The 13,957-nt window shown below is 38.6% G+C and overlaps 2 protein-coding genes and 1 pseudogene across 2 annotated transcripts in view; 1 reads left to right on the top strand and 2 right to left on the bottom strand.

The window, feature by feature from the left end:
* The window catches only part of SKIC3 (SKI3 subunit of superkiller complex), a 126,175-nt gene that overhangs the window by 88,490 nt on the left and 23,728 nt on the right, over window positions 1-13,957 (bottom strand). The window lies entirely within an intron of this gene.
* Window positions 1-13,957, top strand: part of ARSK (arylsulfatase family member K) — a 42,405-nt gene that overhangs the window by 10,775 nt on the left and 17,673 nt on the right. Inside the window, exon 4 of the mRNA XM_024563647.4 lies at window positions 12,018-12,300. Within this exon, the coding sequence (XP_024419415.2) occupies window positions 12,018-12,300 (283 nt within the window). The remainder of the gene's footprint in view (window positions 1-12,017; window positions 12,301-13,957) is intronic.
* On the bottom strand, window positions 10,451-11,406 carry LOC128779292 (phosducin-like protein 3 pseudogene; annotated as a pseudogene).

Here is a 13,957-nt window from a genome sequence, read left to right as displayed (position 1 = left end):
AATAAGACCCCGCATAATCTAGCCCCCGCCTACCTCCAGTCTCAGTACCACTCTCTTTCTCCCTAAGTACACACTTGGTCTTTCTTTAATTCCTTTAACATGCTTTTGATTCCCCCGGGACCATGGACAGGCCAGTCCTCCTGTGCAAAATGCTCTTCCCCTACTCTGCCCAGCTACTGCAGCAGAAACAAAGGGAGGGGGGAGGAGTGTGGTGGGAGGAGCATAGGCTTTGAATCCATCAGAACGGTTAGATGCCCAGCTGCCTCGCCTGCCATCCTTGTGACGTTGGACAAGTTACTTGACTTCTCTAAGTGTCAGTGTTCTTATCTGTCCCTGAAATTCATAATACCCACCTCACTGGATAGCTGCCATTTTTAAATGAGTTAATAAGATTATATAAAAAAATTAAATGAAATAATAAAGTATTAACCATTCCTGGCACAAAGTAAGCATTTAATGAAGGTAAAATATTGTTACAAGAATGGCTTAACGAGAATTGTAGTTTAATACTTACATAACTTTCTCCTCTTCTAAAGTTCATTGCATTGCTATTATGTCATGGAGTTTCACTAATTTCTCTTCAAAATCCTTCTCCTCTTTATAAAATAAAGCTAATCCAAAGTAAAATACAACTGTTTGTATTATCCTATTGGAAATTCTTCCTCTTTGTTTCCTCAATCAATCCAATAATAAAAAAAAATTGGCCCCGGCTGGTGTAGCTCAGTGGATAGAGCACCCGCCTCCAAACCTAAAGGTCCCCGGTTTGATTCCCACTCAGAGCATATGCCTGGGTTTCAGGCCAGGTCCCCAGTAGGGGGCATGTGAGAGGCAACCACACATTGATGTTTGTCTCCCTTTCTCCTTCCCTTCCCGTCTCTCTTAAAATAAATAAATAAATTTAAAAAAAAATAAAAGAAAAAGAAACTGAGTTGAACCCCTCGTACTCCCTGTTACCATCATCCTGTGTATGAAATGGTTAGAATGTGGCCTGAATTTTATTCTTCAGCATATTAAGAATTCTTGGAGGGAAGGACCCTGTCTTTTTTCATTGTTTTGTCCCATTGCCAGTAGTGCCTGTGCATTATAGGCACACAATTAAATGTTTGTTCAACTAGTGGATGGAATAAAAAGTTATATTGCTCTGCCTGTAGCTTATTATTTGATAAACATTGATGTTCTGTTTAGCCCAGGGTCATTGTACCTTTTCATTATTAGTATTTTGTATATATCCTCAACTAATAGAGTATATCCTGGTGTTGAGTTTTTTAATATTTTAAATATCCTTAATTTTCCTAAATTCCTTCTCATGTGGAATGCTAAAGTTAGTAATAGGAGAAAGGCAAGTAAATGTTGACATTTCAGAGGTCAAAGATGGTTTTCAGGATGATAATTGCTTGCAGTGTATTTCCATTTACTCGCCCTCCCACCAGAGCTTAAGAAATGGAAATAAACTGTCAGAACTACTTGTATGGGTACTGTATCTTCCTACATAGTCATATGGCTGACAAATAGGTCAAGGTTTCTGTTAACAGCATGTTTGCAAATGTTATATGAGTTATGGCACATTATCTTTCAGATATTTCTGCGTACGTTTACAAATGGATCTTGGGGAAAACAGGTCTCCTAATATCAAACTTCATAAATAGAGGCATTCGGTGTTTTTGATTGACTTTCCCAAGTTTTTGTAACTCTCTGTGCTACATTTACCACTGAAATTGGCTATTTGATCCTGCTTACATTTTCAACCAGAAATACAAGTTTTCTCGGTTTATTACTACAGTGCCCCGCCTGTCTTTTTTAGGCATCTAGTGATGCTTCCTTCTGGTACCCATTTAGGAACACTAGTCCCGCTATGTGTTCCTTACTGTGTATAACAAACTACACCGCACTGGAGCTCTAAGGGCTACACACTGGTTTCTTCTAGACAGTTGTGATAAAGTGTTGGTGGTACCACTCATTAAGATCCCACTTACTAACTAGAAGCCCTTGAGCAAGCTGTTTGTCTACTTAGGATCCCAGTTTAATCCAATGAGCTTACACTACATAACTTCAAAGAATTTTCCTTTCTGAAATTCTGCAACTTGGATGGAGTACAGTGAAGTGGTTAATGAAGTCCTGATATTCATTTGCCCCCCTCATATTATATGTATTGTGCTTATAGTAGATTTGATTAGGTTCATATTTGCTATATTTTCTTAGCAATTGAGAAGAAACATTTGTATTAATTCATTAGGTTTTTTAAATCTCTTCTGCTATCAGATAAAACTGCTTTGCCAATATATTCCCAATATTTAAAACAGCATTTCTCAGCCACGGGCAGTTCTCCCCGCAGAAGACATCTGACAATGCCTGGAGAGGTTCTGGGCCGGCACCTCTGGGGGAAGGCCGTGGGCATCTGGACAGCAGAGGCCAGGGCGACTGCTAAAGCGGCTGGGATGCACAGGACAGCCCCTCCCCACCCGGGAATTATCAAGCCCAACATGTCCGTAGGGCAGAGGGTGAGAAACCACCATCTGAAACCGTTTTACACTCATCATCTTGGCCTTAGGAATCTCACACTTAATATCACACCCGCATTTTTAATCTTACATTTATTCTTCCATATTCTAAGGGAACAGTCCAACTAACACCAGTATATCAATTTATTTAGAATTAACAAAACCAAAGGAAATGTTAAGTTGGGAGGGTATAGAATTATAAGGTAATTGATTTTATATAGACACTTTAAAAACTAGATTTGTAAGATCAATACAGTTTAATAAAGAATTTGAATAGTAAGTAGTATTCCTTAAACTACTAAAACTAAAAGACAACCTTTATTTAAGATACAAAAGTAAGATCAGATATGTGCAATACCTGATACTCAGCAAATATTTGTGGAACCACCTCCTGTGTGCCAGACACTGTTGCAGAGTGCGGGGGCACAGAAGTGATCAGGGCACACTCATTTCTGACCTCACGGAACTCACCTTCTGCGGCATCAGAAGGGAATTTCAACAAGCTGCTGTCTCATCTTTCCTAACTGAAAGTTTGAAACCTAAAATACAGTTGTTATTTATTTAATCTTACCACCATTGTAATTATGCACATTCTGAATTCTTATAGCTTTATGTTTTCCTGAAGCCAATTGACAACAGGCAATTTTTATCCTCTCAAATGAAAAACCATAGAGGCCTACTTCCAAAGTGAGAGGATCGCTATGGAAAAACACTCTGAAGCTAGAGCCTCTCGGCAAACAGCAAAGGGAAGCAAAACACAAGCTGCTCACACCACTCTTCCTCTCCCCCTGAGCAGACGGGCAGCATCACCGGCTTTCCAATGGGAGCCGGAGGAGAGAACTCAGGAACAGCCACCATAGAGCCCTCGCTCAGTCCCCCAGAATTCTGCAGCGTAACGAATAAGTCTGTGTTTACCTAACCATATCCACTGTTAGTTTATAGTCTAATGTCATATATGCCTCTAGGTCAGTTTTATCCATACAGAGTAAGATTTTATTTCATTCTGTTCCTGACAATAGAGAAAGATATCCACTCCTTTGGTTGTTTTTGAAGCTTTTTTAGAACTTCCCTGCCTACCCACGCGCATGTCCCTTATTATCTTTATTGATGTTCATTATCTAGAGCAGCTTGCATAATTCTGCGTGCATTCTCAGCCTGATAATTTATGTTAGTGGAAGAGCCTGCTGGTGGTTTGGTTGTGTTTCATTATTCCAGAACTCTTGGCTTGTGATGACCAGCAAATTCTCAGCTGAAGCAGCTGCTGGGGCTGTCTTCAGATTGCTGCCTACCATACCTCCCCCGTGGGTGTCCCACGCACGAGTGTTAGCTCTGAGCCTACGGCCTCGTTCCAGTCTTGGACTTTTTCCCCATTTAATTACCAAAGGTTAATGTAGTGTTTAGTTGCCCACAGTGGAGTTTCTCTCCTCCTTTTGCCAGTGTTAGCCATTTAAGGATTTGGAAGTTTATCTCAATCTACAAGAGAAGAGCCTGAAACTATCTAATAAAGTGGAGATTTAACTTTTTCAATTTAAATAACTTTAGCAATAGCCAGGTATGACCTAACTGAGGAGACTTACGGTTCAAAAGAGGTTAAATAGAAGTCTGGATAACTACATTAAAGGGCAAAATGTGGTGAGTTCTGTTTAAAGGAGGAACCGGTCGTATACAGATTTTTTTAAAGGATGGGAGGAAAGGCTGTCCTTTTCACAATTTTTCACAATTTTTCACGATTTTTCACGATTTAGCATGTCTGAAATTGCAGTGCATCTTACGATGGATGGAAATTCACTTATGTATTGCCAGCTACTGTAATTTCACCAAAAAAAAGGAAACTGGTTGGAATTAATGAAATTAATCAGTGGGAAAACATACATATATGGAGCATTTATATAATGTATATTGAAAAATGACATTCCAGTCTGAATTTGACAGCGTTGGAATTACTCATTTGACTAAAATAGACTTTTTGTGAATGATCACGTATGTAAGGAAGATAGACGGCAGCATTTAAGGCCTCTGAAAAATGGTCTGTGTGTTTCTCACAACTCTGAGAGAAGAGTATTTCATGGGAATGGGTATGGATTCCTTTTTCTCTTACAGAATTTGTTAGGCTGATAATATTTACACGGGCATTATTCAGCATCGTAAGTTTCCATGCAGAGACTTACCTGAGACAGGTTACCTGTTATAATCCCATCAATAATGATGACTTGTGTGTGCGTGCATGCATGAGAGAGAAAAATAGATATGGATCTCCCCACAATATGAGATGATTATCTTTGGAATCTTAGGATGCTGAAGGCTTAAGTGTAGCCTCCTTATTCATTTTGAAAGAAAACATCAATTTTAATATGCAATATTTTTTCAGATGAGATTGTTATTATGTAAATTAGCCCTGAGCCACCTGTGGACTCAGTATCCAGGGCTACAGCAGTAGAAATTGGCACACTGGCACAGAAAACCCACACAGCAATGGTACACATGCAGATTTATACAATAATTAGTAATGCATTGGGTAGTTGTACTTTCCATTTTTGTTAGGAGGAGAGTGTCGTGTTAAAGAGGAATGAATCAAACTGCCGACTTTGGGCAGTGCGTTTAGCCATCACCTTGTTTTCTGGATTGAACCAAGGTAGAATAATTCTATTTATGGGCTACTATGGAAACTGTTTTGATTATTCTGTCTAAAAACTCGGGTTTTCTCTGACCGGTGTGGCTCAGTGGATTGAGTGCTGGCCTGTGAACCAAAGGGTCGCTGTTCAATTCCCAGTCAGGGCACATGCCTGGGTTGTGGGCCAAGTCCCCAGTAAGGGGCGTGTGAGAGGCAACCACACATTGATGTTTCTCTTCCTCTCTTTCTCCCTCCCTTCCCCTCTCTCTAAAATTAAATAAATAAAATCTTCAAAAAGATACATAGCTTTTTAAAATAAATAAATAATTAAAATTAAGGGGTTTTTAATCAAAGAAATCTTACACTGTTATGCAGAGCAGTGTATATCAAACTTTAATATGCATAAAAAACACTTCGGGCATCATGTTAAATACCCTTTCTGATTCAGTGGGTCTGGGATGGGGCCTGAGACTCTGCTTTTGTAACAAGTTCCCTGGTGGTGCTGACGCTGCTGTCCGTGGCCACTCTTGGGAGGAGCAGGGATAAAAAGAACTGGACCTCAGTTCAGTGCTTCCACAGGAAGAAGTAGGACAAGGTAATTAATTATCTTAGGTATCTTACTGACCAACTGTGAATGCCTTTATCAGGTTATTTTGTGTGTCCCTTTGAGAAGAGAAGCAAGCCCCTCTTACATTTCTGCTAAGAGTTGAAGTAGTCTTGGCCTACGTAGGAGGGGCACTTACGCAAAATGACACATTGAAGCCTCTCTAAGTCTACAGAGAACAGTCTCCTTTGACATAGGTATACTCCACATCTGAGCTCCTACCTGAAGCTAAGTGAGAGTGGTCTCCTCCATTGTATACTCATGAAAGAAAGAGAATGGAAAAAGCAAATAACATCTTACTATTATTATGACAATAGTTTTGACCACATGGATCATCTGAAAGCCTTTCGGGGCCCTTCAAAGATCCCTACGTCACACTTTAAGAAACGCTGGCATACAGGGAACTACACATTGTATGTTCATGTCTATTGTAAGTAACGATAAATTTATAATTAGAGGAGCCCATGAATCATTATCTAAACTACAATAGTTTAGGTTCCTTCCCATTAGTACAAGCCCTCTTTAATTGCCCTGACTGAAACCAAACTCTCAATATTTTAGACAGAGCACACAGAAATGGAAAGAAATTTGTTCAAAATACCCATGTTAAGCAGGTAATTAGAATGTTTACATTTGGAGTAAGTTACAGCAATTAATGATGGGGTGGGGTGGTGCAGAGAAAGAGAGCACTTAGAGCAACAGGGCCAAGAAGTAGATGGAAGCACAGTGCCAAAAGATACAGTTTCCCGGTGCAGTGGTTTGCCCTAGCTAAAAAGGGACTGGAGACATTGGTGGTTTAGTAAAGCGCATCATAATTTTAAAAGTTATCTTTCTGTTACAGTAATTATAATAGATTACAAAGTTGCATGTTTACCTTTCCTTTCCCCCTTTTCCTCATTTGTGTTGTACTGACCAGGAGGAAGAAGCCGGGACTGGGAAACAGACTGAGCTGAGAATCGCAGCTCCTGTAGCAGCCCACTGCTTGTACTGTGTTTACTGTTCTCTTCTTGTGCTTAACAATAGCCCAGGAGGCTTGGGATGGCCCAGGAGTAGTGAGAATAGAACAGTAAACACTAATTACAATTATTAATATCCCTGAATACCTAAAACATGCTAAGTGATTTTAAGTTATAGAGAAGTAAACTTTTACTTTATACTTGGCACAATGCCTGTACATCAATCAACTAACCGAACGAAGTGTTACTCTCTTAATTTGCTAGCTTACTCAAGACTTCTGGGAGAGCCAGAAAAGAGGAAAAATTGAAAATTATGCGAGAGGAACTATTACCTTCAACCTTAATCTTGTCCCTGCTGCCCTAATAATGCTGAAATCATTTCTTGTAACTCTACTTGAGTTCCTGCAGTCACAGGAATCGTGCCAAAGGCACACATCAGCAGGAACTGACAACAGAGGACCCGCTAGTACAGGAGAGTAAATCACATGTTATTTAGAAGGAGGGCAAAAACAAAGCTAAATTTGAAAGTGGTCATGATAACACAAGGTCAAAATTAACTTGATTTGAGCCTTTTACCTTTAAAGGCATCAACCCAGGTTTAAGTAAATCTCAAGAACACAGAGAGTTTAAAAAAAAAAATAGGGCAGGAAGCATAATCTTACCAGAAAAGCTAAACGCAATCACACTTATTCATTGCTGTGGCAAAAGATACAGTAATCTGAGTTTGGTACAGCCATCTTTCAAGGTTTAATCACGTTGAGATTCTGCACCCAATTCTAATGTGTATGTGGCAGGAAAGGCAAGTTTCCACACACCAACAGGTACTCTCTGAAAACCAGCTGGGTGGCCTACAATTCAGCTAAATTCTGACGCTGTCTACCTGGAGATAGCATCAGATTCCACAGGGTAAGAGCCAGGCCCACAAGGCTGTCCCCTCCCCTCCACTTCAGATGCCAGTCCTACGTCCAGTTGTCACCTGTGCTTCTGACGGACTGGCTATCGATCAGGGCTTCCTACGACCCTCTTCTTGGTTCTATTCATTTGCTAGAGCAGCTCACAGAACTCAGAAAAACATTTTACTTACTAGATTACTGGGTTCTTATGCAAGGGTACAACTCAGAAACAGCCAAATGGAGATTCCATGCCTCTCCGAGCCCAAATCACTCTCCCAGACACTCGTCGTGTTCACCAACCAGGAAGCTCACAGAACCCTTCCTTTTATCTTGGGGAGGTGAGAGGAGGGTGCGGTTATGGAAGCTTCATTGCACAGGCAAGTTTAATTAACTCATTGACCATTAGTGATTAAACTATCTCCTCTCCCCTCCCTTAAAGCAAGGTGGGGGCAAAGGGTTAAAAGTTTCAACCCTTCAATCACATGGTTGCTTCTCTGGGCAACCAGCCTCATCAAGTAACTTCTTTAGAGTAGCAAAAGGTATCTTTATTGCTCTCATCACTCATGAAATTACAAGGGTTTTAGGACCTGTAAACAGGACTAAGGCCAAATATATAGGGGTGGGCAAAAGTATGTTACAGTTGTGAGTACACAAAACCCACTGTATTCTTGCATCATTTATTAATTTCTGAATTTTCCATATGAACTGTAAACCTACTTTTGCCCACCCCTGTATACTTCTTATAAATCCCAGTATCACACCTGGCAACTAGATACGTTATATTATAAGCTTGCTTGAATTTTCTTCCTGCAATAATTTCTCAGCCATATTTTCTCATGTAACATTCCTTGGTTGAAAAGAAAGCGCTTTGGTCTCTACACACCTGTGTGAATCTATCTCACTGTCCTCTTTCTTTTTAACACCCTTGAGCTCCAGCACACGCACTGCTGGTGTAACGACCCCTCCCCTAACATCCCACGCCCCCCCTCCCCCCCCCCCCCCCCCGCACTAACTCTAACAGTGGTCACACACGGTGAGATTTCGGCAATGATTTGAGACTGAGAAACTAATGCTATATTGTCTTGACAGTTATAAATTTTGTAAAACTTACTATTTTAGGACTTTCCATGTGCTGGATAGAATTCATTAAAATCTGTTAGATGTAATTCCACCAAAATTCTACTTTTCATTATATTTATCAAAATATACTGAATATCTACTACAAAAATTATATTTTTATTGTGGTTGCTTAAATTTCTTTACTTATCTTCAAAAGGCAGATAAAAGTTCTATTTTAGCTCACCTATGAGCCATCAGTCATTTTAGGTGGTTTGAAATTTCCCTTATACAGAGTATTATGTTTTCACATAAAATAGTTTGCTTTTACACTGGTATTGGAATTTTTTAACCCTTTTCTTAATTAATAGGCTACTTCACAGGGGCTCACCTCAACCAACTTATAAAAACAAGTGTGGGAGAAAAGGGGCTGCACACTAAACCTGTCAGCTCAGGGGAGACCTGCGTGGTGGCCTCACAAACTCGGAGACCGAAAGTAACCACAAAGGATGGTCTGAAATGAAAACATTAACTAAAAGCAGTTCATGGCAGGTAGTCATGTCCTAGGCCAGTATTTTTCTCTAACAAAGTTTAGTCTTTACCTTAACTGAGGCTGTCCCTTGTCTTTTTGCATCAGTGATAATATACCTTTGGAATATCAAGGTAACTTCCCATTTTCTGAAACCCATGGGCACATCCACCAGAGCCGAGACCACAAGTCCCCTCACTGTTATTGTTATCATGTTAATTGTTGATTGTTAACTATCCTTTATCCACCTATGGGATAAGGCACTACCCACCCTGATAAGATATTCCTTTTGCATGATTGTTACATTGTCTGATATAAGTAAAAACAGTAACAGGGCAATTATGTTACAATAATTTGATTAAGTAACTTTGGAAAGCTTGTAAATGTCAGATTGAGTGTTAAGGGTTTTATATGCATTGTATGTCACATATTTTTATTCCCACTTTAATTAGTAAACTACTTTGCTAGGCACTAAATAATTTTTGAAGGTCATACATTGTAAATGTCAAAGCCAGAATTTATTCTAGATCTGACTGCGGAGCCCAATGACTGAATTATTAAATTACATTTTCTTTTCCCAATGTAAAAGAAGTATGTGTCTATCATTTTACCTTTTATCCAATCTCAGAATTCCCCCTTTGCTTTCTCCCACCCTCACAATCCATCGCCAGATTTCATGTAACTCCCTTCTGTCTCCTCCTTTGATTGTAATGTATAAAATAAGGTGCTAAACTTCCATTTTCCAGAGCATTTCTCAATCCTTTGAGATTCTGCTTCCCGGCAATTGTCGTCATCAGTTTGGCTCAAATAAACTCATAAAAATTCTTTGCAGGTCTGAATGTCTCTTATATTGACACAGGCTTCTTAGAAATGTCCACGACTGCTTCCTAAACAATGATGCCGACTAAATCTACTTATTCACAGATTGAGAAAAAGTAGTAGTAAGCACTGCTACTTAACTACCACATAGTTAGATAAAATAGACTAAAGAATTAAAAGAATCAAATTTAATATTTAACTTTTATAGCAGCTAATATATATATATATATATAGTTTATAGTGGATAAGAAATTTGTATCACTGTTAGCTTAGGTTAGATCATAGTTTAAATTGTTCTTATAATGAGATACAGCTAGATACAGTTTGAAACACAAAACTTCATAAACACATAAGGTACACATTGGAGGTAGGATTTTTAAAATATAACTATTTAGTGTCAGGAGAAAATGATAGTAGCTTTGGTTAGAAATACTATCTCTTCTTTTTTTTTTTTTTTTTTTTTTTTTTTTTTTTTTTTTTTTTTTTTGCCGTACCAACAGTTGGTTTTTATTTTAAGAAAATATTAATTTAAAAAGACTTCTAAGAAATTCAATAGGATTCCCAGAAATGATGTTTCTGAGATCTATGACATTTGAAACATAATTATAAAAGGCTAAAAAACAAAGGATTCATTCCTACTTTTTCCTTTTTAAAAAAATCCAGACACTTTGCCACATCAGGAAGTTGGGCACGCTCGGCATCCCCAGCGCAGCCTCAGTCTTCCTCCTCCGAGTCGCTGCCCCTCCTCATGGGCGCGGAGCACCGCACCGAGGACAGCAGGGCGTCTTCGACCGGTTTCTTAGGGTTTTCCTCCAGGTCCGTCTTGATTGCTCCAGACTCAGACAATTTCCACTCCAAGTCATCTCTCGTCAGGTTCATGCCACCAAACACTAGAGGTCCAATAAACTGAGCCTTGATATCGCCTTCCAGGTAAACAAATATCGTGGGCAGATTCCTATCAGGATAGTTGGGTATGCAGGTTGTCGAAATGGCTTTGACGAACTTGGCGTCAGGAAACTTCCTGGCAAGTCCACTCAAGTGCTGGTTTATCAGGGTACAGAGGGGAACCCCTTGTTTGTAAAGGTGCAAGATCACCCATAAGCCCTGTCCAGCTTTGGTAACTTCCTGAACATAATCCTTTCCTGAGATCTCCAAAACTTCTCCAAATTTACTCTTCAGTTTAGTTGCTTTCCACTCAGCCAGTCTCTGCTGCCTGTACATTTCAATAGCTCGTTCATCTTCCTCATTAAATTCGTCTTCATTTTCCTCCAATTCTTCCAAAGTCATATCTTCATAAGTTTTCACAACTGACTGCTGAAGGATTCGCTGTTCTTCCTCTTCCGCTTCCTTTTCCAGTTCATTCAAACTTTTCTTCGAGGGCAAGATACCCTTTTTGCGTAAGATGTCATTCCACTCAGTGTCTGCGTTGGGGTCCTGCATCTTGTCCTATCTCTTCTTTTAATGGAAAACAAAATGCTAGGAAATTCAGAAGTACTAGGAGTCAAAAACATCCCTTTTTATTTTACTAAATGTCTTGTTATGCAAAAGAGTAACCTTTCTAGACAATCTTCATTTTAAAGAACACACAGGGGAATATTTTATTTTCGTTATTTTTTCCTCATTTTTGAATTTGCAATGCTCAGTAACTTTCTTAAATGAGATCTAGTTCTGTTAGTCTGAACACTTACATGACTGAGTCTAAAAATTGTTTTCCATGTCCTATCTCAGGAAAAAGTTCACAGCAAATATCAAGTGTAATGTTTGCTCTAAGCTTTTTGCAGGTATTTACATCTGATTAAGAAAGATTTCTTTTACTCTTTCATTGCAATAGTTTCCCTATGAATAGGTACTGTATCTCCTTTATTTTGTTAATAAGGCAAAATATATTGATTCAATTTCAAATGTTAAGCCATATTTTCCTTTCTACAATAAATGCTTTGTCAAGTTTTAAAAAAATAAAAATCATTTTCCATATTGCTTTCTCACATTTATGCTTAGTTTTTAACATGTTTTAAATGCCTTAGGGTACAACTGTCTTCTTTCCTCCCCAGCAATCGTGTGGAAGCATGGACAAGAGATGTTGCTTTTTTACTCAGACAAGAAGGCAGACCTATGGTTAATCTTACCCCTGAAAAGACTAAAGTGCGAGTAATGGAAGAGGACTGGAAGACTACAGACAGAGCAGTAAACTGGTTAAGAAAAGAAGCAACTAATCACACTCAACCATTTGTTCTGTATTTGGGATTAAATTTACCACACCCCTACCCTTCACCATCTTCAGGAGAAAATTTTGGATCTTCAACATTTCGCACATCTCATTATTGGCTTAAAAAAGTGAGTACACCATGTGTTCTCAAAACTAGAAGTTAGCATTTTATCTGTATGTTACTGATATTTACTCAGTTTCTCTTATTATCACTTTTAAAGAAAAATTTGAATATTGTATATTCTCATTAAATCAGATTGACCAGTAACTAGTTGACAAAAACTGAAGGGGCAATTTTACAAAAATAAAATGTGTTAACACTTATAAACCTACTTCTGAGTTGAATACATTTGCATATAATATGTCTATTAAAAGAGAAACTGAAAGACATTCTCTAAGGATTTCTTCTGTAACTCCAGTCAGTGTTTGATTCAGATTTCACTCCAGTGTTACCACTTTTCATCTCTCTTCTGCATTCATCTCTGTTCACCAGTCCCCTGATGTGATTACCTGTTTCTATGCAGTGTCACATGGACTCGCCACAGGGCAGCAGCACCCCCACACACCTCGCTGTCTGTGTGTGCACTGAATAACGGATGTGTGGTGACCGGTCAGCACAGACGTGGAAGGAAATGGCCTGATTAGTCACTGATTCACATCCTCATTCATGCAGTGATTTGGAGACTAAAGAGCTAGCAGCGTGTGAATGTGAAAGCTTGTCCTTTATGCAATAACTCAGTTAACATCCCTTGGTAGCTAGAATCTGAACCCTGTTGTTGGGAGACTGGTGTTACCTAACTGAACTGCAGTACCTGAAATCTGTGCATATCTGAACCATGCCCAGGAAGGACTGCCTTTGTGTTTTGAAACATATTATCTTAAATCAAATTTAACTTACTTTAAAAACTGGAATCAGGCCCTGGCAGGGTGGCTCAGTTGGTTGGACTGTCGTCTTGTAGACCAGAAACTTTGCATGTTTGATCCCCAGTCAGGGGGCTCATACCCAGGTTGCAGGTTCAATCCCCAGTCAGGCGTGTACGAGAGGCAACAGATCAATGTTTCTCTTCCTTTCTCCCTTCCTCTCTCTCTAAAATCAGTAGACGTATCCACAGGTGAGGACTTAGAAAAAATTCTAATCAGAAACACTTTTAGTGCACCCTATTTTAAAGGAAATATTGTCAAAGTTTCAAATACATCATGTCTTTTTTAAAAGTTCTACCTCGTTCCATATCTAAAAATTCATTTGGAGTTAGTATTAGCCTAATGAAATGATTCAAGTAACCTTTAAGTAAATCATAAGTATATACTTGAAATTTTTTTTAATTATTTTATTGTTGTTCAAGTACAGTTCTAACCTAATGACAAAACAAACAAGATACTTGAATTTTTTAAAGTTACATGACTAAAAGGTATATATGACTTAAATCTTGTCTTGTTTTCACCAAAACTGTAAGCACTTCTATATGTAAAAGTTCTGTTTGTTTTTAACAAACAATTGGCAGTCTCACTAGATACTGTCATTTTTACTAGTGAATTATTGGAGAAAAGGAGTCTGTATTCTTAGGTTGATGATTCTGAAATTGGAATCGATCACACAACTATTTAAAGCGCTTACAACCTTTTTCTGAACTAGGTACTAATATACCTCATGTTATTTTCACTGACATATAATTTTAAAAATAATTTTCACAACTGTTTCACTATATAGATATTAATATATAACTCTTCTCACTACTGAGAATATTAAGTTTGTTCCTAATTTATGCATTTGACTTACTGTTTTCT

This window comes from Desmodus rotundus, chromosome 1, assembly GCF_022682495.2.
Source record: "Desmodus rotundus isolate HL8 chromosome 1, HLdesRot8A.1, whole genome shotgun sequence".
NCBI classification, from domain to species: Eukaryota; Metazoa; Chordata; class Mammalia; order Chiroptera; family Phyllostomidae; genus Desmodus; species Desmodus rotundus.
The sequence above is the reverse complement of the archived record's forward strand: the minus strand, read 5'-3'. Positions and strand labels throughout refer to the sequence as shown.